This window comes from Nanorana parkeri, unplaced genomic scaffold (assembly GCF_000935625.1).
Source record: "Nanorana parkeri isolate BGI_ZX_2015 unplaced genomic scaffold, ASM93562v1 scaffold706, whole genome shotgun sequence".
Taxonomy (NCBI): domain Eukaryota; kingdom Metazoa; phylum Chordata; class Amphibia; order Anura; family Dicroglossidae; genus Nanorana; species Nanorana parkeri.
In genome coordinates this window covers 750,256-773,799 of record NW_017306974.1, presented here as the reverse complement: position 1 = coordinate 773,799, position 23,544 = coordinate 750,256, and the positions used below count along the sequence as shown (strand labels likewise).

Sequence of the window (23,544 nt, the reverse complement as noted above, 5' to 3'; positions counted from 1 at the left end):
CGGGGGGGGGGGGCACCTAGCAGATAAACCGATAGCACGATAGCAGATAAGCTAATGCTTCCCTTGATATCTGCCGTTTCTTGTTTTTTTGTTGTTGTTGTATTCTGACAGCTCCTGCCGTCAGAGTAAAAAAAACAAAACAGCATTTAAATGAGTAGCTACAGGTGTAAGCCATTATCATCACAATTATGACAAATCACGGCTTGAACTATCTTACTTTGCATGTAATGAGTCTATCTCATATATTAGTTTCACCTTTTAAGTTGCATTAGTGAAAAAAATGAACTTTTGCACGATATTCTAATTATTCGAGTTTCACTGGTATATTGCTATTGGCTATTTCAATGTGCAATAGCCAATAGCAGGCTGGCTATTGCTCCCGCTCACTGCTGCTGTCAATCAACAGAGGAGGAACTGATGGTTAACTTTAGGTCCACCTCTGCTGATTGACAACAGCAGAAGGCAGGTGCAATAGTCAGACTGCTATTCCAAATTGCACATTGAAATAGCAATATAGCTATTCATTTCAATGATGTTTTTTTTTGTTTTTTTTACTCTGACGGCAGGAGCTGTCAGAATACAAAAAAAAAACAAAACAAGAAACCGCAGATATGAAGGAAAGCATTAGCTTCTCTACCTGCCATCCTTTCAGAGGGGTGCCCCCCCCCCCCCATCTCATTTCAGGGAGGTGCCCTCTTGCAATTGCCAATAGCAATCTAGCTATTTAAATGCTGTCTTTTTTTTTTTTCTTTGACGGCGGCCCAGATTTTAGAATACAAAAACAAAAAAAACAGAAGGTAAAGGTTTGCTCTGCTAAAAAAAAAGAGCAGAGTAAACCTTTCCGGGATAAAATGTTTCTCTCCCGGGAATCCGGGAGAGTTGAGATGCCTGCTTCGTGGGAAAAGTCTGGTCATCCCAACTGCAGCAATGTCAAAGCCAACCCTGCCGCCCAGTAAGCGCTGATTGAACAGCGGTATCAGGAGCATCCCTAAAAATAAAGTCCCTTTTTGAAACTTCAGTGGAAGTGACATTTTGGTACAGCTTCTCCCCACCCCAAGACATGAAGATAGTGGAAGAGAGAGAAAGCAGTCACATTACAATCAACTACAAAAAGTACATGATAACACTTTTACAAAATGCTGTTTGTGCACTACACCTATACACCAATTAGCCATAACATTATGACCACCTGCCTAATATTGAGTAGGACAGCAGCCCTGACCCGCCGAGGCATGGATTCCACTAGACCTCTGAATGTATGTTGTGGTATCTGGCACCAGGCCATCACCATCAGATTCTTTCTTCATGGATTGGACTCGTTTTCCCAGCACATCCCACAAATGCTCTATTGGATTGAGATCTGGAGAATTTGGAGGTCGAGTCAACACCTCAAACTTGTTATGTTCCTTAAACCATTCTTCAACCATTTTTGCAGTGTGGCAGGGAGCATTATCCTGCTGAAAGAGTAACACCCACATGAATGGCAGGACCCAAGGATTCCCACAGAACATTGCCCAATTTCACACTGTCTCTGCTGGCTTATGTTCATCCCATAGTGCATCCTGGTGTCATCTCTTCCCCAGTTAAGGGAAGCACACTCACCCGGCCATCCAAATGAAAAAGAAAATGCGATTCGTCAGACCAGGCCACCTTCTTCCATAGCTCTGTGGTGTAGTTCTGATGCTCATTTGCCCATTGTAGGCACTTTTGGCAGTGGACAGAAGTCAGCATGGGCTGCCCCATATACAACAAACTGAAATGTATTGTGTGTTCAGACACCTTTCTATTGGAGCTAGCATCAACTTTTTCAGCAATTTGAGGTACAGTAGCTCTTCAAGTGGATTGGACTATGGAGGCCAGTCTTCACTCCCCACATTCATCAATGAGCCATGGCCTCCCAGGACCTTGTCACTGGTTCACCGGTTTTCCTTCCTTGGACCGCTTTTGGTAGGTCCTGACCACTGCAGACCAGGAACATCTCACGTGAGCTGCAGTTTTATAGTTACTCTGATCCAGTTGTCTAGCCTTCACAATTTGGCCCTTGCCAAATCCTTATCCTGGCTCATTTTTCTGCTTCCAACACATCGATTTCAGGGACAAAATGTTCACTGGCTGCCTAATATATCCCAATTTCAGGTACCATTGTAAAGAGATAATCAATGTTGTTCACTTCACCTGTCAGTGGTCATAATGTTATTGCTGATCAGTGTATGTCTACCTCGTAGACTTGGACATTAGCTTTAGTTTACAGTTTTGAAAGGTAACAGACATTATCACCCTTCTGAAAAGCAATACACTATGGATTGTGTTTCAGAGGTGATTGAACAGCAGCTTGCTGGTGTTCAGAGGTGATACTGCCGCCTCCCAAAATACTTTTTTTCTATCCTAAGGGGGATTCTATATTGAAATACTGTGGCGCAAATGCATGCTAAGTGTTTGGCATGTGGTGAAGGCATGGTAACATTGGCTTTAATAGGTACATTTGGAAAGCAGTACGAACCCATCTGCTCACCACGTCAATGTGTATGTAGGCGTTCAGGCAGGGACTGGCGGTCAGGTGAGGCAGAGTCTCACCTAGAATTATGGCGGAAAAAGCTGTCAGCTTTTTCTCCATTCAGATCGGCATCTAACAGGTTACACTGCAGGGAAAGCCTCCCCGCTGTTTAACCTGTCATGGGCGGAGCACCTCAGCAATGAGGAGCAAGTGAGGGACAGGGAGACTCCTCCCTGTCTCCTTCACACTAGCTTGGGGACGGCTTGGGGCGGGGCTTCGACCCAGCGGGGACGGGGCTTCGCCCGTCGGGGTTGGACTTAGACCGAAAGGGCAGGGCTTCGGCCGGTAGGGGTGGGGCAGGACGTGCTGGGGGCGAGGCTAGGAAATGCCTCACCCGCAGCAAGAGGTACCGCACGTCACTGCGTTCAGGGGGTGGTAAAAATGCAGATCAACTTCCTGTTTATACCGCCTCTCTGCCACCCATGTGACTTTATTACCTCTCAGAGAGATCACAATGGTACCCATTATAATGCCTTCATCTGATTTTCTCTCCAGACGTTTGGTGCCATCTTTGTTCAGAAATCATCTAGGGTCACCATCTATTTCCTGCACTAAAATACTGGTTTGTAGATGATTAATACTTTAAACTCTGGTGCCTGCGTCTGGGTCAGTGTTAAAAGTAAGTAGTATTATATGAAATTTCTATATTTTTACTGACGAATGTCCATTTTACAGCTTGTATGTTAGTAAGTATTCAATATTACTTACTTAAGTTTTTTGGAACTCTTCTCAGTCAATGGAATGTGTAGTATGATAGGATAGATGCCCACACGAATCAAAGCAGAGAGACAGGATAGCCCAAGCTCTAGAAGGCAGTGTGCATTCTGTAGTATAATACAAGGGACAGAAAGGTTCAGGTAAAATGTTTTATTACATTGCGTTTCCCATAGACAAATTCCACACAAAATATTTAGAAAATAATTTTAGCTTTCTTGCATCAGTCACTAATATTGAATTTTTCTGAATCACACACATTTCCTCACCCACTCCATTTTATTCCACAATACAGTAGTTATGGAGCCTAGGAAGGGTTTGCTCCTACTGTAGTTATTGTTATGGTGGCCACACACATCAATTTTAGATCAATTTGTTTTCTGATCTCAGCTGATAAGAGTAATCGATCTATAGTTGGCTACAAATTCGAATGATATGACTAAACTGTGAATCCAAAGTAAAAGCTTCATGTAATGCCCACAGCCAAAGTTTTTAGGTGGAATCTTAAAGCTGAACTTCAGGCGCCAATGTTTTTCAGCCAATATAATGGTGAAGTGGCATGTCTATAAACTGGAAACTAGAAAAAACACTAAAAAACAACTAGTCAGGACACTATCTGCATGGAGTTTGCATATTCTCCCTGTGCTTGTATAGATTTCCCCCGACACTCCAAAGACATGCTGGTAGGTTGATTGACTTCTGTTTAAAACATCCCTAGTATGTATATATGTATGTATGTGACCTAAGTTTGTAAGCTCCTTGATGGCAGGAACTGATGTGAATGTGTGGTATGTTAAGCACTGTGCAAATTGTCAGTGCTATATAAATACTAGGGATGCACCGATACCGCTACTAGTATTGGTACCGATGCCGAGTATTTGGGCGAGTACTTGTGCCCAAATGCTCCGATGCCTGGCACGATACTTATGCTTCCGGTAACAGGAAGCTGGGCAATGTGTAATTACACGGCGCCCGGCTTCCTGATTGTCCAGAAAGCCGGCTCCATGCTGTCTTATCACCAGGTGACAAGGGAGCATAGAAACGGCTTCCCGGTCAATTGGGAAGCCGGGCAGCGCATCATTACACGCCCCCCAGCTTTCTGATTGGCCAGAAAGTCGGCTTCATACTCCCTCGTCACCTGGTGATGAGGTAGCATTGAGCTGGCTTCCCGACTAATCAGGAAGCCGGGTGCCATATAATCATGCATTGCCCGGCTTCCTGGTTGGCCAGATTCTCGACCAATCAGGGATCCGGGCAACGCGTCATTTCACGGCGCCCGACTTCCTGATTGGCCAGAAAGCCGTCACCATCCTGTCTCATCACCTGGTGACAAGTGAGCATGGAGATGGCTTCCCTGCTAATCAGGAAGCCGGGTGGCAAGTCTTTACAAGCCGCCCGGCTTCCAGACTAAATCAGGAAGCCAGGTGGTGAGTCATTACACACCGCCTGGCTTCCTTAATGGGACTTTCAGTATTGGCGAGTGCCAAAAAAAAAAATCTGTACAAGATACCGAAAAAACGGTATCGGTGCATCCCTAATAAATACCAATGATAAATACATATACAGTATATTACCTGCTTGTTTCTTGTTGTCAAGTTGTAGGAAAGGCCTGTAGTTCATTACTACCTGCTTCTCATTCCTGTATGAACTGTCGTCTTGAAGATGAAGCGCTCCATACATAAAATTCTAGATTTGTCCCTCCCAGAGACACCCCCGACATGACACTTTAGAAGGATGAATTTCTCTTGCATGGAGACTGAGAATACAGGAGCCGATATGCCCAACAACCTCCTACTTGAGTGAAGCTGTGTCTGCCCACATAATTTCACAAGTCCTAGGTCTGCTGGGATATTCACCAGTGTCATAGACCGATGATAAGGAGATCCTCCCCCCTCCTAGCATCAGTTAAAAATGATTATGGGAGCTGCAGTCTTTTTAATGGAATGATTACCATTAAGGTAAACTATGAAATTGGATACATTTCTGTGGGAAAACAGGGGCTTAATGTACATTGCAAGCTTTAAAACGAGTCTGGAATTCAGCTTTAAAATCCAGTCAATATACTTGACTGGATTTTCTAAGAGATATGACAAATCATTGGTTTTTTTTAACTTGACTGCATCCATTCAAAACTGAATTTCAAATATAATTTTTAGTGGACACCCTCCAAAACCTTCTGAATTCTTACCTGTTGTGCTACAGATTCCACATTCTGTCTAGTATACCAGCAGCGTGTGCCTTCTCCTTCCTTTTCGCCAATTATGTCTCCACGCTGATTTCTTGCTGCATATTCAGCATCTGTCAAACATTCTAGAAGGGGTGGTTTCATTAAGAATACATATCAAAGTAAATAAGCAAAAGCAGCAGAGGAACACCATAAGTGGAGGAGGTGGGAGCAGGCTACCCAGGTGTCAGCAAAAACACTGTATTGACATAACTTGGCTCATTCATCATGACTGTGAAATCCATTGGCACGGTCCTGAACAGAAAAACTTCCCTCGAAATGTATTATTCCTTCATGGAAGCAATAACTAACATCAGTGATGCAGCAGTCATTGACCACCATTGCTCTGACTACCACCAATATAGGGGCCATTCTACTTTCCACTGATAACCAATCAAAGAGGGCATTCTACCTTTCACTGACTACCTGTGAGGAAACCAGAACCAGAGTTCCGGCACGACGATCTGCGCATGCGCCCAGTTTTGCTCATAGAGCTTTGCTGGGTTGTACGTCTTTCCACAGACGTGTGCGTGCATTAGCGTGTGCGCAGGGACATGTGTAATCCAGTGCTGTGTGATTGTCAGCTATACCAATGTTTCTGAGTTCCTGATCTGATACCCCATTACTGACTCGGTTTGTCTTGACCTCTCGCTGCTCTTCTGTGTTCATGAGACCCTGACTTGTTTCTGACCATCACTTCTGCCTGATGCCTTGTACTGCACTGCCCGTACATTGCTGACTTTAGTTTGCTCCTGACTTCATGCCTGCTACCTCGCTGTCGGCCTGCCACAACCACGTATTTCCTGAGACCCGGTACTTGGAGTGTTTCTCTTTTGTGACAGCACCATGCCCAGGGTCTACCAGCATCAGAGAGAGTGCTTACCTGGTTGAGTCATCTTCATCCAGCACTCCTGTTTCTTGTGAATTCAGACTCCCTAGAGGTATGTGACACCACCAATCAAAGGGGCCATTTTATCTTCCACTGACAACTAAATCAAAGGGATGTTCTTTCTTCCAATGACCAGCAATGTAAGGGGGAATTCTTCCCACTGAGCCCTAATGTGAGAGGGATTCTTTCTTCCACTGAAGACCAATGTAAGAGGACATTCTTCTGCCCATTGACTACGGTGAAAGCAAGGCTAATATCTTTACACCACTCGTTGTCTAATGACTATCAATGTAAGATGGCAATTATAATTAATACAATCGCTGCAGCGCCTACTATTGAACTACCCATATGTGAACCTCAGGGGCTGATGTATAAATGCATCACCCAGCGTACAGCTGGGCAAATGCCGTTTAAAAGGCATTACAGGCACTAGATGGCGCTAAAGAGCATAGGCAATTCCTATGCTCTTCAATATTCATGTAGCGGCTGTAATGGGAAAAGCGTTCTCCTATCTATACTCTGAGCGAAGCCTTTAGAGATCAGTCCCTAAGCCCTCGTTCACACCTGACCGTTTTGTAGCGCGTTCTACGCTCGACGAACACTCTACAAAACGGTCAAAAATATAAATTGCATTGTAGTCAATGGTCTCGTTCCCACCTTGCCGTATTTCCGCCCGTCCCTAACGCCCTACAAAACGGCCCACGCCTGAAAAGGTCCAGGTACTACTTTGGGCCGTTTTGTAGGGCGTTTTCCATTGGGATACAGCCAAGTAGCCTTCGGAATCGCACCACTTTTTTACCGCGAATCGCGGTAAAAAACCCGCGCGACGGTCGCGCATATGCAATACACCTAGGTGTGAACGAGGGCTAAGTGTCCACTTATCCTGTACAATATCCTACTACAATGTCCTACAACAATATCAAGGTCTTTAAATCATAGGCTGTAGAGCAATCGGCTTCAGCCTGTCTTCCCCATACAAAAAGTGCTGTAATATAAAGTGCTAGTGTGTGCTTATTTTTCACTTGTTCATGCTTGCTCTTGAAGAAAACACCATAAATGTGCACAGGCCATAGCCACTCACTAATTACCTCCCCACTACGGAAAGGTTTGTAGCTTGCAGGATTGGTCATTTCCTCCATGACCAACTCCCCATTGCAGAGGGATTGCGATCATCAATATATTTTTCTTTTTTTTTTTTTAAATACTTTGATCCTCCTCTCCCATGTGGTAAAAAGATGCAGAATAAAATGCTAATAGTATAATTTCATTGATTTAAAATATTTAAATGATAAAAACAGTCACAATCACATGGACCAAGGGCTCGACAGCATTATAAATGATTGCTGTGTCAATTCTAACCTGAATAAATAAACTCCCACCTGACTATTTTCACAAACACTGATATTATATACTGTAGTGCTGTTGAGCACTTGGTTCATTATTTAATCCTTTCATATCTTACATATTTTAAAGGAATAGAATTACACCATCAGGATATGTTCACACTAGCCTGTCCACTGAAAGCATTTCAGCGGATCGGCTAGTGCGTTGTGACAGCCCCAGTAGTGTTCATTGTATCGCACACTGCTGGAGCTGTTAGGCCTTGTTCACACCAAGCGCGGAGCAGATCCGGACCAGAACAGGTGCAGACCGGATCAAAACTGCGTCCAATGTATTCCTATGGTATTTTGACCTCCAGTTCACAACGCAGCGTGCGGATCCAGACCAGATCCAGACCGGATTAAAAAAATGCGGCAAGCCCTATTTTACCTGCTCTGGATCTGGTCTGGAACGCATCAAAAACGCATCTAAAATGCAAAAACGCATGCAAGTGTCTGAAAGCCCATGTTAAACTTAAAAAAAAAAAAGTTTTATACCAAAACCGTCCCTAAACGCATCCAAAACGCGTCTAAAACGCAGCACAACCCACTACACTGCGTGTGCAGAAACCTGACCGGATCTGGTCTGCATTTGGTGTGAACAAGGCCTTACGGTTTACATATTTTTTTAAGCTTTAGGTGGAATGTACCAGATGTACACGCCATTTAGGTCCCTGCATGGCAGCATTGTGCGATTTTGCTGCCATGTGGCAAACTGTAGTGGCATACAGTGCGCTGAGATAAAATGCAGCAGCATGTTTACATTTTATCACAGCATGCATTGTAGTATGAATGGGACACACAGAAAACAATTGTTTTCTATCACATCAACCTGTGTTGATCCGGTACAGTACAATACAGGTAACCACTAGATGTGTGAACAGGCCCTAAGCATTTCACATGTAGGTAGTTCGCTAAGAGCACTGCAGAGATTTTATTAAGGGAGAACTATGGGGTTAAGGCTTTTCCCCATAGTTCTCCTTAGGGTAACGGGAGGACACAAACTAGCGTCCACCCGTCACCCTAGGCTCAGTATACCGCGAGCTGTAGCTGTGTTCGCTCACTTCCCGATCTACTGAGCCGATCTGTGACAGTCTCATTGTCACAGGTCGGCTAGAACTATGAGGTGAGTGAAAAGCACTCACCTCATAGTTCTCCTTTAAGTATATTTACAAAAGTGATTTAAATGAGAACTATGGGGCAACTTTTTTGCCATAGTTCTCCTCAGGGTCAAGGGGGGACATATACTGCCTGCATGCCTGCTATATGCTGAGAGCACAGGGCTGCTCCACAGCCAGGAAGGATCCCGACAATACTGTCGAGATCTACCCCGCTGGCTGATTGACTCTCTAGAGGCAGAGCCAGGTGTGCCCACTGCCTCCCTCATTCGTTTTTCCAATCAGCACTAGAGAAACAGAGAGGGGGGAATCCCTGCGGGATCTACGGGGAGAGGATCGGGAAGTCAGTGATCAGCAATATGTGTTCCCTGACTTCCCGATCAATAGAGCCGACTTGTGACAGCTTCTTCTTTGTCACAGGTCGGCTTGAATTATGGGGATAAGTGTTTTTCACTCACCCAATAATTCTCCTTTAAACTTTTACTAATTGCAGCAGCAATTTGTTAGGTGTTTCTATAATCTAAAATAGCACTTCAGATAATTCTCATTTATATTTCAATCTAAGTGGCAAGTTTACACTGGTGGTCAGTGGTAGAGGCACTTCTTCATTAACACTAATTTAAGAAGTCCCTGATCACCAATATAAGGTATTTTTTTTCTACTGACCACCAATATAAGGGGGCACTTTACAGCTAATGTAAGAAGGGCCATTACACTGACCACCTATGTAACATACAGTATATATTTACACTTACTAATGTAAAAGGGGTTTTTTAGTGACCACCCCTGTAATTAATTTGTGGGTCCTGTCCTTTTCAATTATCACCAAACTTCCCAGGACTTTTATTAGGGGACTGTCCAAGTATCAGTGTAAAAGGGCTTAGCATTCGTAACTATTACTGGAAATAATGTTGTTGTTTATAGTAGGGAGTGTCCTGGGTAGGGATGTCTCGATAACAGTACTAGCATCGGTATCGTGACCGATACAAGGCATTTTGACAAGTACTTGTCAAAATGCCCCGATACATAGCGCCGAAGCTTGCGCTATTTCCCCCCCCCCCTTACCTTACGGCTGCCGTTCGGGAGAGCAGCGGCGAGTCAGCGCTGGTCCGATGGGAGGAGCTCCAAGTGGGGGACCTAATTTAGCTGGCCGGCAACCGTGCAGTCGCCGGCCAGCTAAATTAGGACCCCACCTGGAGCTCCTCCCACCGGACCAGCGCTGATTTGCTGCTGCTCTCCCGCACAGTGCCAACTACGACCTCACCAGCGAGGCACATCGTGAGGCACCGGCCATCATCGAGCAGTGAGTGAGGGCAAGGGGGGTCCCTATTAAGAAACTATTAATAATAGCAGAGGATAATTGTAAATCTATTGTCTGCAGTGTGTGCTCTATATGTGCTACATATAGAATACACTGCAGACAATAGATTTACAATTATCCCCTGCTAATATGAATGTATTAAATAATCCATAGTACATAACATGTACACATGTAGTTGTATTATGGATCGATTAACCCGTTCATGTTAGCATGGGAGAATTGTAACTCTATTACTGCAGTGTATTCTATATGTAGTACATATATACAGAACATATTCCCAATACGCTGCAGTAATAGATTTACAATTATTAATAGGTTAAATGATCCATAGTACAACTACATGTTATGTACTATGGATCATTTAACCCATTCATGTTAGCCGGGGATAATTGTAAATCTATTGCTGCAGTGTACTCTATATGTAGTATATAGTACATGTATGTTACACACGTCCAGTACACTGCATCAATAGATTTTCCTTACCTTACGGCTGCTGTTCGGGAGAGCAGCGGCGAGTCAGCGCTGGTCCGATGGGAGGAGCTCCAAGTGGGGGACCTAATTTAGCTGGCCGGCAACCGTGCAGTCGCCGGCCAGCTAAATTAGGACCCCACCTGGAGCTCCTCCCACCGGACCAGCGCTGATTTGCTGCTGCTCTCCCGCACAGTGCCAACTACGACCTCACCAGCGAGGCACATCGTGAGGCACCGGCCATCATCGAGCAGTGAGTGAGGGCAAGGGGGGTCCCTATTAAGAAACTATTAATAATAGCAGAGGATAATTGTAAATCTATTGTCTGCAGTGTGTGCTCTATATGTGCTACATATAGAATACACTGCAGACAATAGATTTACAATTATCCCCTGCTAATATGAATGTATTAAATAATCCATAGTACATAACATGTACACATGTAGTTGTATTATGGATCGATTAACCCGTTCATGTTAGCATGGGAGAATTGTAACTCTATTACTGCAGTGTATTCTATATGTAGTACATATATACAGAACATATTCCCAATACGCTGCAGTAATAGATTTACAATTATTAATAGGTTAAATGATCCATAGTACAACTACATGTTATGTACTATGGATCATTTAACCCATTCATGTTAGCCGGGGATAATTGTAAATCTATTGCTGCAGTGTACTCTATATGTAGTATATAGTACATGTATGTTACACACGTCCAGTACACTGCATCAATAGATTTACAATTTTCCCCTGCTAATATGAATAGGTTAAAAGATCCATAGTACACAATAGTACAATATGTACTACGGATCATTTAACCCTATCACAAGTGCTAACCCCCACACATGAATGGATCGGTAATTTACTTTTGGTATTGGGGATTGAGGATCCAACAATCGGAGTCCCACCACGGTCATAACTCCTGGATGTATAATATAAGCTACTATTCTGGTTGACTCTCTATATCCTCTGAACCTGTTGTCTGTTTTAAATTTTGGGGGTCTTTTTATGAATCATGACTTTTATGTATTTATGCATGATCAATAAATTTGTTACATTTTACCTATGACAAGGTTGCACACCTCTTTAAAACCCGTGGTTCCTTTGCTTCTTTTGTGTCAATTAGGGGGTGAGCTGATCTCAGGGCACCGGTGTCAGGTCAACTCATGATCTTTTGCAATTTCACCTGTCCCTTTTAAAAAAAAAACAAGTATCGGTAATTGGTATTGGCAAGTACATGAGGGGAAATACTTGTACTTGGTCTTGGAAAAAGTGGTATCGGAACATCCCTAGTCCTGGGTATCACATACGTTAGGTACGCTTTTTATAGTCCATTTAGCTTCAGAATTGTAAGAAATGTGGGCATCATTCAGGTTACAGTAAACATTGCTGAGAGCATGATAAATATACCTGTGTCACACTTCATGTAGTCTTTACTTGCACATAGTTTCTCACTCAGGATTCTTCGTAGCAAAGAAGGGACTAGGAGAACTGGACGTAGGGCTGTAATCTTATGGTTAGTGACCAGCGTGTAAGGCATCAGTGTCAAGCATCCTCTGCTCGTTGGGTAGTTGGCGGTGGGATCTACATCAGAAGTATGAAATAAGCACAGTGCATTTTTAAAATATTTTAAAAATGTACATATGGCATTGCGCTTTCCTTAAATCTAGTAATTTTATATAGAATATTTGTTTAAGCTCATGACTGTATTTAAAGTGACATTAAAGTAAAACATTTTTTCCCCTCAGCCCATGTTATGTTAGCACTTACCTTAAATGATGCCTCTTAATCCGATCTTCTTCTTTCCTGATGTTTTCATCTGTCCCTCCAGCGGTGCGGCGGCTCTCCGATCCGGCGCTGACTCCTCTGTCCCTGCAGGCACTTCCGATCCCGCTGTGTCTGCATGCGGGTGCATGCTTCCATAGACTTACCATGCGTCTCTGCTTGTCCGAACTGCGCATGCGCCCGCCCCAAGATGCTTTGCGGCCGCCCGAGCAGTTTGGGATTCTCGGGCGGGAGCGCGTGGCGATAACGACTGAAGGTGAAATCGCTTGTTAGCAGTAGATATAGGCAAAAAAACAGAGGATTTAGAACCCCTTTAAATATGCCATTGTGGTAACCATACACAACTCTGCCTTTTTTTTACAAATACTTTTTTGTGTGTTGACTATAACTTTCAAATTGAATGTTGATAATAAAGAATAATTCACGTAGAGTTAACTCTTGGACTACGAACCTGGGCAGGATGCAATCTGTCAGAGTGCAGAAGAATAGTTGTCTGTCCATGTTTAATATTACATTGCATTAAATGACTTTCTAATGGTGGACTTTTTTATGGATGGTGCTCTTAGTTGTTATACATTATGCATAAATGTAGGTGGTGTTTCCAGAGGGAGGCATCACACAATACTGCTGGTGCTGGCAGGCCAGGACATATACAGCAGAGACAGGCAGCACACATTACACTGGTGTCTGAAGCTCAAGACACACAAAGAAGAGGGAGACAGCACACAATATACTGGTGTCTGCAGGCCAGGACACACAGGGCAGAGGGAGACAGCACACATTACGGTGGTGTTGGCAGCCCAGGACACACATGGTAGAGGGAGGCAGCACACATTATGCTTGTGTTGGCAGCCCATGACTTGCATACATGCAGATGAGAGCTAACTGGGAGTGAGAGAACCCTCAGACATTGGACACTGAGCAAAGATTGGCCAATAGATGAGCTCCTTCCTGTCACATGGGGTGTGGGCATTGCAGAGGGAGGAGGTATCACTGTACACAACAAAGCTGAACGTGGTGACACACACAGCAGTAAAAAGTTGAAGCACACACTTATTTTAGGCATTTAGGCAGGAAGTACCTAAATGCCTAAAATAAGGAGAGCATTTATTTGAAAGAAAAAAAGTGGTATCTGTTCTGCTGATAAAAAGAAGTTTCAGACACCGAGACCTCTAGTCTAGTCTAGTGTGTTTATATCTTCTCTTCCTGCGGTAGCCACCATTAGAGGGAGATAACAGTACGACAGAGAAACTTTTCATTTATACCACTACAAAGTCATACATTTTCCTGATCTATCCTTTAGCTCCCTCTAGCAGTGGCCAAGAGCAGTTGCTGCAGGAAAAGACATATGTTGGAACTTCTTGCACAGCCTCACAGAGAAACACAAGCACACAGTCTGATATGCATGCTGCACATGGCTTGCCTTGGTAAACAGGAAGGAAGCCACAGCTTTTATTTTCTACCTTATTGAATACAACAGAGTACATACCATAGATAACAGAACTTATAAACACTGCCATCTCGTGACCGAAAATATATACTGCAGGAGTTGTTGCTATAAACACAGTAATGTATATTCTAACAACATAATGCAGCTTCTGAGCTGTTGGTGTCTGAAAATCCTGTTATCATCAAAATATGTAGCCCTGCAACTGATTCGTTTTAAGCAGATGGCTGCATAGACAAGTGATAATGTGTTAAAAGTACATTTATCCTTTAATAATCTAGATTCTGGAAGGCCCACTGCATGCCATCATTGATTGTTTGGTGCACCTATATGCATCGTAGAAATCAATGGCACTGTGGTTGTTAGGACACATCCGGAGGTGCGGTGGATGGACAAACCAGCCAAATCGTTCGATCATTCTGCAAAATGCAAACAACTTGGGTTGAGGTCAACCGCATGGTCAACCCAAACCTGAAGATAATCCCTAATAAGAACCTAACAACTTAAAAGCGGTTAAACAAGTTTTGGGCGGAATTACTATATAACAGGGGTCAAAACATATCAGATAATTTAATATTTACCTTCACAACAGCAAATGCCACAGTCTTGAGAAGTCCAGAGCAAATGAGAGCTACATCGGTCTGTGCTGACTATGCGAACTTCCTTTCTTGGCTGTAAAGAAGAAATGCAGATGTAAAGTGGGAGCTTTGGAGTATGTGGGACACGGTAGAGGTTTCCCTACATCTGTAGCAAAGTGTTACATCTAACATAATCACTTTTGTTACATGCATGGTCCCTAAAAATGAATGCCGGCTTCTTAAAGTGTATTTCTTGCAGTCAAATGTGAGAAAACCCATTTACACAGCATAACTAAAAAAAATATTTCTTGCCTTTCTACCTGTTTTTTTGGAACAGGCATAGACAGACTGCAATCTACTCTTTAACAGTTCAAAAGCGAAAGTGGAGACGCACACAGTGGGGACAGATTTGGTTTCTTCTCATGAGCATACAATGCAGAACACAAACCCTGAGATCTTTACTATTTGTTAGGACAGACAATGTACAAATCTAGCTTACAACTTATAATTGAGATCTCCTTAACATTACATAGAAGGGGAAAATTTCAGTTTTTGAGTTTTCAGAAAAGAACTAGTAAAATGTAACTTTTAAGTTAATATATCTGAATAGGAACATACAACGAATATAAAGTAGTCCCAATTCGTGGAAATATACTTTAAAGCTGGACCGCAGGTAGATATTGCAGAAACCTGAAAGGAGCTTTTTTTCTGTGAAAGTAATACAGCCACTATAAATTTATTTTAAAATAAATCTAACTTAATTACAAGTATCTGCCTTGTTATCAGCTTCCTGTAATCTCCTGCACCCTTTACACCCAGCAGAGTCACACCCCACCCCACCCTTATATCCAGGAGGGCCCAGCAGAGCCCCACAGTACATCCAGGAGTGCCCAGTGGAGTTCTTCCTCTTACATCCACGAGATCCCAGCAAAGTCCCCTCTTACATCCATGTGAGCTTGACGGAGTCCCTCTTTACACCCTTGAGTGCCCAGCAGCGGAGGGATCTATCCCGGGGAAGGGTCACGGCTGGCTGTAGATGCAACTGTGTCCATATTATGATACACAGAGTGGCCCACCCACTGTTAGCCACCCGGGGTTGCTGTGGGCCGGATGTGGTGTGCGAGCCGTAGTTTAGATACCCCTGGTCTATAACAACAGTTTAGTTTAGGTCTTACACAAAGAGGACAGCAAGGATGGTTGTGCACTTGTTCTTTGTTTCACATTCTGAGTGTTACGGGAACCCTGAGTATTTCCCCAAAATCCACAATTGCCATTGCATTTACTATATTCTTGGAGATCCCAGCAATTATTTATTTTTCCTGCAATAGCCTTTCAAATATTCAATTCAAAAACTTTGTAACCAGGTTTCAGCACTTACAGTACAATGTACAAAGACACTAGATCTTTTTAAATGCTGCCTTTCCTAAATGAGGGGGGAACAGTCAATTTGGTGCTAATACCCCCTAACACCAGACAATCAATTTACTTCTATCCTCTTCTTCCCAACTCCATATTTCTACCTATTCTATCTATTCTATCTATTTCTATACCATATTTCTCTTTCCTTTCACAGAAAAAGGAGACACAGAGAAGACCAGGATCTCAGCAGTAAAAAAACCCAGATAATTCCCAGTGAGAGTGGAATCAAGTTGTGGTTACTATAAATTGTGCTATTGATTGGTTCTGTATATTATTGAACTGACTTCAGCATGTCATGCTATAAATTGACAAAACCACATTTACTCACCCTTCGAGGGATTGTATTTTGCCATGTCATGCTCTGTATGGATGTTATTAACTGTTGCTGGGCTCTGTGAGAAAGCACAAAGTTGTACAAGTCAGTGTTTTAAAATGTATGCACATTGCTTAAAGTTTATGTAACGCCAAAACTATTTTTCAGGTTTATATAGAATTTGGACAGGTTAGAACCCCAGTCGGGTTTTTATAGTTGTCTGTGTTTCTGCGGGAGGGATTCACCCTTTCTATTAGTCCCGGTGGCTTTTGTCTCCAATTAACAGAGTGATGGGAAATTCAATATTTTTAAGTTGTCACAGTAATGGGGTAAAGATAAATCTTCCAATGGGGAAACCTGTTGTGATGACAACTAAGAGGGCATTTCCCCTAAGTTTGGAGAGGAACACAGAAAAATGGCAGGGGTTTTAACCCTTCCCTACTCCTTCTAAAACTAAAAAAATGTTTTGGCTTATATACATTCACATTTTCTGATACAATTAGAGTGACTGAGATGACCAAAATGTTAATGCATTATTTATGAATATTTTATATATCTGATCAACATGTCTCTGCCCGACACATGTAATATTCCAAAACAATTTTAGAGTTTTCTTAGCTATTTTTTATTTATTTATGATTACTGGAGCAGATAAGCTGTCACGGGATGTACAGTATCTTCACAAAGAAACAAAAAGGGGTGAATTTACTAAAGGAGTAGAGAATGTTAACTTTGAAAAGGAATTTTCCATTAGCTTAGTGAATGTGTTAAACATTCACTTTGCAAAGAATACCCAATCATATGTAAGGTAAACGTTTTAAAAAGTGTTTTTGCTTGCACATGATTGGATGATGGAAGTCAGCAGAGCTTCACCTCATTCACTAAGCTGAGAGAAAATATCCTGGCAAAGTGAAAATTAACTTGATTAAAGTTTGAACCGTAAAGCTTTGTAAACATACGTTCTGTACTAATGGAGGCAAAAACAAAGTTCTTTTCTTTTCAGGGCAAATGTAAATTAATTTATTAATGCATTATGACTACTAGATGGAGCAGAGGAGTATATAAAATAAGTATTTCTTTACAATGCTCCTCATAAAGTGCCTCTTTCATTTCTTGAGGTACCGCTGCCAAACATCTTTGCATTCTACCTTTTTAAGGAGAGAAGGCATGCCCATATCTCCACCAAATGACAGGACTTTGTACTTAAGATGTTTATTGCCAGGCCCAAGAAGTTTCCAATGAGTGGTTGTGGGTACATCAAAGGAAGCTGCATGAAGTGTATTTCATTGGCAGGATCAACTAGTAAATTTGAGGATTCGTAGTGAGACTGAGTGAAAACTTTAGATGCAGATGCACTTACAGTTAAAGTGACATTAAACCCTCAGATTTTTTAACATAAACCAATACTGTAATGTGTGCCTTACTGTAATCCATGGTAGTTTCCCTTCTCTTTGCTGCTCTTGCTTTTAAATCCTCATGTCTTCTCATGCTTGGGGAGAACTTCCCTTTTCAGCTCAGGGCCTCTTCCTGTAGTGCTGGCTCAGGTTACAAGCCTATACAAACCTATACACAGACACCGTGTATCCATTCCTGAGACAAGGCAGTCTGCTGCAAAACAGAAGTTCTGCAGAGCATGAGAACAGATACAGATTTAAAAGGAAGAGCAGCAAAGAGAAGGGAAACTACCATGGATTACAGTAAGGCACACATTACGGTATTGTTTTATGTTAAAAAAATCTGAGGGTTTAATGTCACTTTAAGTGCTGCAGTACATATTACTGTTTGCAGGGAGCCCATATTGCCACTGCTTATAGGAAATAATGTGGGTTGAAGTGACTCCAGGAGGACATGGAACAATCTGGCACCTTATTGTTCTGACTATTTAGGGGTCAGTTTAATAGTGTTAGTAAAAGGAAATGTTTATTTTATTGACAGAAACTGTAAGAATCAAAAATACTAGAACAGTAAAAACAATTCACATTGAATGATTTTACTTAGCACATATTAAACAGGCACAGACAGAAAATGTAAATGTTATGCAATGACTTACTGTCTGTAATTGAGAATGATTCCTGAGTCTCCATCTTTCATAGTGTATCCATTGATCCTGTGAGCAAACCATTGGCATCGGTGATTGTACATTGTATCTGTGATGTGTAAGATCTCACCACATGATACCTTTAGGCCGCCTTCAACACGTGAAGAAATTGACTGGTTCAAACGAACATAGAAGGAGTCCCCTGAGGTGACCAGGCCACTTTGTATGTCATTCAACAACTTTCGATAATCTGAAATTAGATAATGTATTATTGTCACCAAGAATATATTTGAGGGAAAATTAAATGTCAGTATGGTAAACGTTCTTGTCCATTGGGGCAAACGGGAAATCTAAGAATCCTTATTATGTTTGGTTATAGTGACACCTACAGGAGAAATGGACACTGGCTAGCAAAGGATAGCACGAGCCAGAGCCATCATGCCTTAGTTGTTGTTAGCGTCTTCAGTAGAGTGGACATGTTTTCTTCAGCTCTGTTTAGCCAGTCAACCAACAGTTCTGGTAGATTCATACTTGATGATAATTTAAAATCCTGGATGTTTTCTCCAGTCCACTGAGTGCAGGTGTTTCCAGATTTATACTGGTGTTCTCTCAGTTCTGAATTTCTGGAAGTTTCTACAGTCATCTACAGCTACTGATGAACTCAGGACTGAATATGAAAACTCTGGGCAGCTCTCCATCTAGACAAGCAGTGCAGGTTCCAAGTTAATTAGCCATACTGGTGTTCCCTCTGCATCAGGCCTGCAGTTGGCAGTGACTTGCGTTTGTGCTCCAGTTCACACAGGACTCCATTCAGGCCAGGCCAGTATGTCTGTGGATTTATGCATTTGTCAGTCCAGAGCTTTGGCAGTTTTCACTGACCTCATCTCTGGAGAATCACCTTAATGAGTGGATGTAGCCAAATAATACATTTGAGCATTCTTTCCTTAATTGTACCTGAAACTGCCTGGGGCAGTATTGTCACAATAGACTGTCAATAGCATAGCACTGTGTGAAAATAGGATTTTGTTCTTACTGTAAAATCCTTTTCTCAGAGTCTGTTGAGGGACACCGCTCTGAAGAATTCTGAGATGTAGGGTTATGCTGCTGCCTCCAGGAGAAATGGACACTAGGCAAACAAATTAAAAGCCTGGCATTTAGGGACATAACCCTTCCCAACTCATGCCTGCCAGGTCTAGCAAGCAGTAGAAAAGGAAATGAGGGGAGGGAGCTGTGTCCCTCAATGGACTCCGAGAAAAGTATTTTATGTCAAGAGCAAAATCCTATTTTCTATATCATCCATTCAGGGACACAGCTCTGAAACAACTGAATAAAAAAAGAACTGTTAGACAAGTACTTCATCAGCCACCTGTGAAAACTAGCATCAAAAGAGGCAGAAACATCAACTAAAGATTTGCAAAAGTGTAAAAAGACGACCAAGTTGTCGCCTTGCAAATTTGAGAAGCCTGATTTTGAAATGCCCATGAAGTACTAATTGCCTAGTAGAATGAGCAGAAACAGTAAAAGGAAGTACCTTATCCCACAACTCATAAGCTTCAATGACTACCTGATGAGTCCACTTAGAAATAGTGGATCTAGAAGCTAAACAACATTTTATGGGACCTTCTGGAAGAGCATATAAAGAATATGAATATCTAAAGGAAGTTGTGGCTAACAGATTAGCTCTAACAGCCTGCACAACATCCAAACAATAAAGAGAAATTTCCTTAGGATGAACAAGAACTGGACAAAGTGAAGGTAAAACAATGCCTTCATTTAAAAGAAAGGCCGAAACCACCTTGGGTAAAAAAGAAACCTGCGGTTTCAAAACAACCTTGTTCTTATGAAGAACCAAATAGGATTCTCTAAAAAACAAAGCGGACAACTTGGAAACCTTTTCAAGTCGCGGTAATTGCCACCAAAAAGGCAACCTATTTGGACAACCATAATAAAGAAAAGAGGTTTTTGTAGAACAGATTAAACCATGTTCAAGTATCACAGAAGAAGAGGAGACCTAACAGGAGGAACAACTCATGTAACTCGCTGAATAAATGTACGAATTAAAGAATTTGAAGCAAAATCTCAAAAAGGGACAGACTAGGTAGATATCTGACCCTTAATGGTACTGAGGGCTAAACATTGCTTGACTCCTAGTTAAAGAAAAGACAAAATATGCAATATACTAAAAGCTGTGGCAACCAATAAGCAGAGTGGAAGATTGACCCTTGAGATAGGAGATCTTGCCGATCAGGAAGAGACCACGAATCGTCTGCCAACAGATAAACCAGGTCAGCATACCACACCCTGCGAGGCCAATCTGAAGCAATGAGAATGACTGACTGGAATTTAATTGTATTCTATCCTGTGAAGCAGACAAAGTATTAGCATCAGAGGAGGAAAGGGTATACTGATCCCAAAGGGTTACCAAGGCATCCACTGTGTCCTCTGTTGGATCCTTCGCTCTGGACATGAATCTGTTCTATTGTTGTGTTTAGAAGCTAGAAGATCCACATCCGGCGTCACCTAGCGCTGACAAAGTTGTTGAAACACCTTTTGGATGAAGAAACCACTCACCCACATCCAGACATTGTCCACCTGCTAGTTTTCACCTCCAGGGATGTGAACTGCTGAAAAAACTGGAACATGATTTTTTGCTCAAAGATTGAATTAACTTTCATCTCGCTGCCGAGACGCTCCATTTGCCTCCCTGGTGATTTGATGCAGGCCACTGCTATGGCATTGTCTGACTGAATCTGAACCGGACACTCTGACAGAAGATGTGTCCCGTGAAACAATGCCAGATACATTGCCTCAACTCTGAGGAGAATAAAGTGGACTGAATGTGTGTGCACATGCGCAGTATAGAAATAAAGTGCATCATCAAAACCCAAGTCCTGGCCTCCTAAAGAAATGGCAGGAACTTTTAAAATACATTTGAGTCACCCCATACGCTGCAATAAAGCCACCACATGTCAAATAAACACAATTTTACACTGGTGAAATATAATAAAGAGGAGGGAAAAACCCATCTTTATAAACATAAGTTTACATTGTTACTCACGACTCCATGGCCCTGTTCCTGACATAACAGGAATCCCAAGATAATACTGGCATGACTGATAAATAAAGAAAACTGGAACAAAGGATGAAATATAAGTACTGAGACCAGAAACAACCTGCTTCAGGACAAGTGGAGAAACTTCCGGGAATGATCTTATTCAGTATGAATCTACCGGTTTTGTCCGCTAGCTAGAGAAAACTTCCAGGATTTAATATTATCCGGTATGAATCAATTAGCCACCACTTGATAATAGAGTCTCAATGAAGAAACAAAACAAACTAATAATAGACCAGAAGAGAAGGAGACATCCATTCTCCTGAGGACACTAAGCGAAACTGGCAGGTGTAGATTACAGGGTCTCATGGGGGGAGCTCTCCTCTCCTCTACTATATTGCTATGTACTGTCATTATAGGATGAGTTAGCCAAGTTTCTGGACAGACTGATATGTTTGGCACCAAGGACCAGGTTGATCCTGGCTTGGTGGTTCATCTGATGCCAGCTTCAGGCATTAGGTCTTTTATGTGGCTCCTTGAGCTGTAGGTAGTTCTCAGTTTCTGCTGTCTTTTCTTGGGCCTGTTAGCCGTTGTTGACCACCTCTCTGCTGGCCTATTTTGGGGGCATCCCAACAGTCAAAAAATTCCTGTATCCCTCAATGGATGATAAAGAAAACAGGATTTTTGTACTCACTGTAAAATCTTTTTCTTGAAGTCCATTGAGGGACACAAGTTCCCCCCCTCAGTGTTTATTTATGCTCTCAGGACTAATTTGCTTCCAAACTGAAGCATGATGGTTGTGGCTGGGTTACCCTGTGCTGGCAGTAACTTTTTTTTTTAAATGAGACATGATGGCTGTGACCCGGTTATCCTGTGCTAGCCAATTTTTTGTTGCCGGTGTCCATTTCTCCTGTAGGCTGCAGTCAGTGGCGGACCTAATAACCAAAGGGCCCTGGTGCAAGATTTTATCCTGGGCCCCCCTCCCAAGCCGGGGGGGGGGGGCGCGGGAGCGGATCACACTGGCCCCCGCACCCCCAGCCTCCCCCCAGTGGTCTCTAATGTTGCAGTAGCGTGCTGGACTTACCTGAGACCCTGCAGAGCACACCATAGATCCTGCATAGCCCACCTGAGACTCTCTATGGTGGGCTCTGCAGGGTCCCAGATGGGCTGGTCTTGTCGATGGGGTCCCTTTCCCTGTACCTCCTCCCAATTCTTCTTACCTGCTGCTGCAGCGGCCCGGCCTCCTCCACCCCCTCCCCTGTCACCTCTGCCATGCCGCCCCAGTACAGTTGATACCCATGAGGCTGTCCAGACCACTCACATGGGTACCGGCCATACCCCCCTGATGGCGGTGTTCTATCAAAGGTTGTAACTACATTAGAATGTGTGACGTGGTCACGCGTTTTAACGTAATCCCGCCCAGTTTTTCGGCGGTGGAATGTGTGACTGCCAATAGGTGAAGCATTCAAGCTTTCCCAGCTGTACCAGGGCAGAACAGCATCGCAAATTGCATGTGCAGGAGAACCGATCTGCCCTGAAACAGCTGATCAGTCCTGAAATGTCACTTCTCTCCGACTGCGATCTCACATTTCACCGCACTCACAAAGTCGAATAGAAGTGACATTTCATAACCGATCAGCTGTTCCAGGGCAGATCGGTTCCCTGCACATGCGATTTGCGATGCCGATCTGCCCTGGAACAGCTGGGAAAGCGTTGGAATGCTTCACCTATTCCACCGCCGAAAAACTAGGCGAGATGTCTCAAACTGTGATAGAACAGAGGCCTGTCTGTAATCATTTAATCAGAGAAATAGATTATAATAGGGGACATTACAGTGTAATATTCCCCATTATAATGCATTTGTCTAATTACATGAAATAGCAGCACACAACATAGAAATAGATTATCATACGGAACATTACAATGTAATATTCCCCATTATAATCCACATGTCTAATTACATGAAGTAAGACCCCCACCCTCCCTTCCCCGACTCACCCTGCCAGGATAGCAGCAGCCATGGGTCGATGTGTGCACTCACTGCAGGGGGCGGGGCGGGATGTGTGACACATACACGTCTCCTGTGACTCACCTCCCCTCCCGCCGCCTGTTACTATGGACGCGGCCGGGAGGGGAGGTGAGTCACAGGACCCGCCCCCTCACTGGGAAGCCCGTCGGCAGTGCGAGGCCCCGGTGTTCTAACACCGGGACCCTGCACTGCCCCATATTCCAGGACC

The 23,544-nt window shown here is 43.0% G+C and overlaps 1 protein-coding gene across 1 annotated transcript in view; it reads right to left on the bottom strand.

Moving 5' to 3' along the window:
• CARD14 (caspase recruitment domain family member 14) overlaps nt 1-23,544 on the bottom strand; it is a 90,778-nt gene that overhangs the window by 781 nt on the left and 66,453 nt on the right. The window contains exons 17-22 of the mRNA XM_018563874.1: nt 18,268-18,505; nt 16,233-16,296; nt 14,489-14,579; nt 12,086-12,259; nt 5,457-5,578; nt 3,263-3,378 (exon numbers count right to left, since the gene is read on the bottom strand). Of these exons, the coding sequence (XP_018419376.1) occupies nt 3,263-3,378; nt 5,457-5,578; nt 12,086-12,259; nt 14,489-14,579; nt 16,233-16,296; nt 18,268-18,505 (805 nt within the window). The remainder of the gene's footprint in view (nt 1-3,262; nt 3,379-5,456; nt 5,579-12,085; nt 12,260-14,488; nt 14,580-16,232; nt 16,297-18,267; nt 18,506-23,544) is intronic.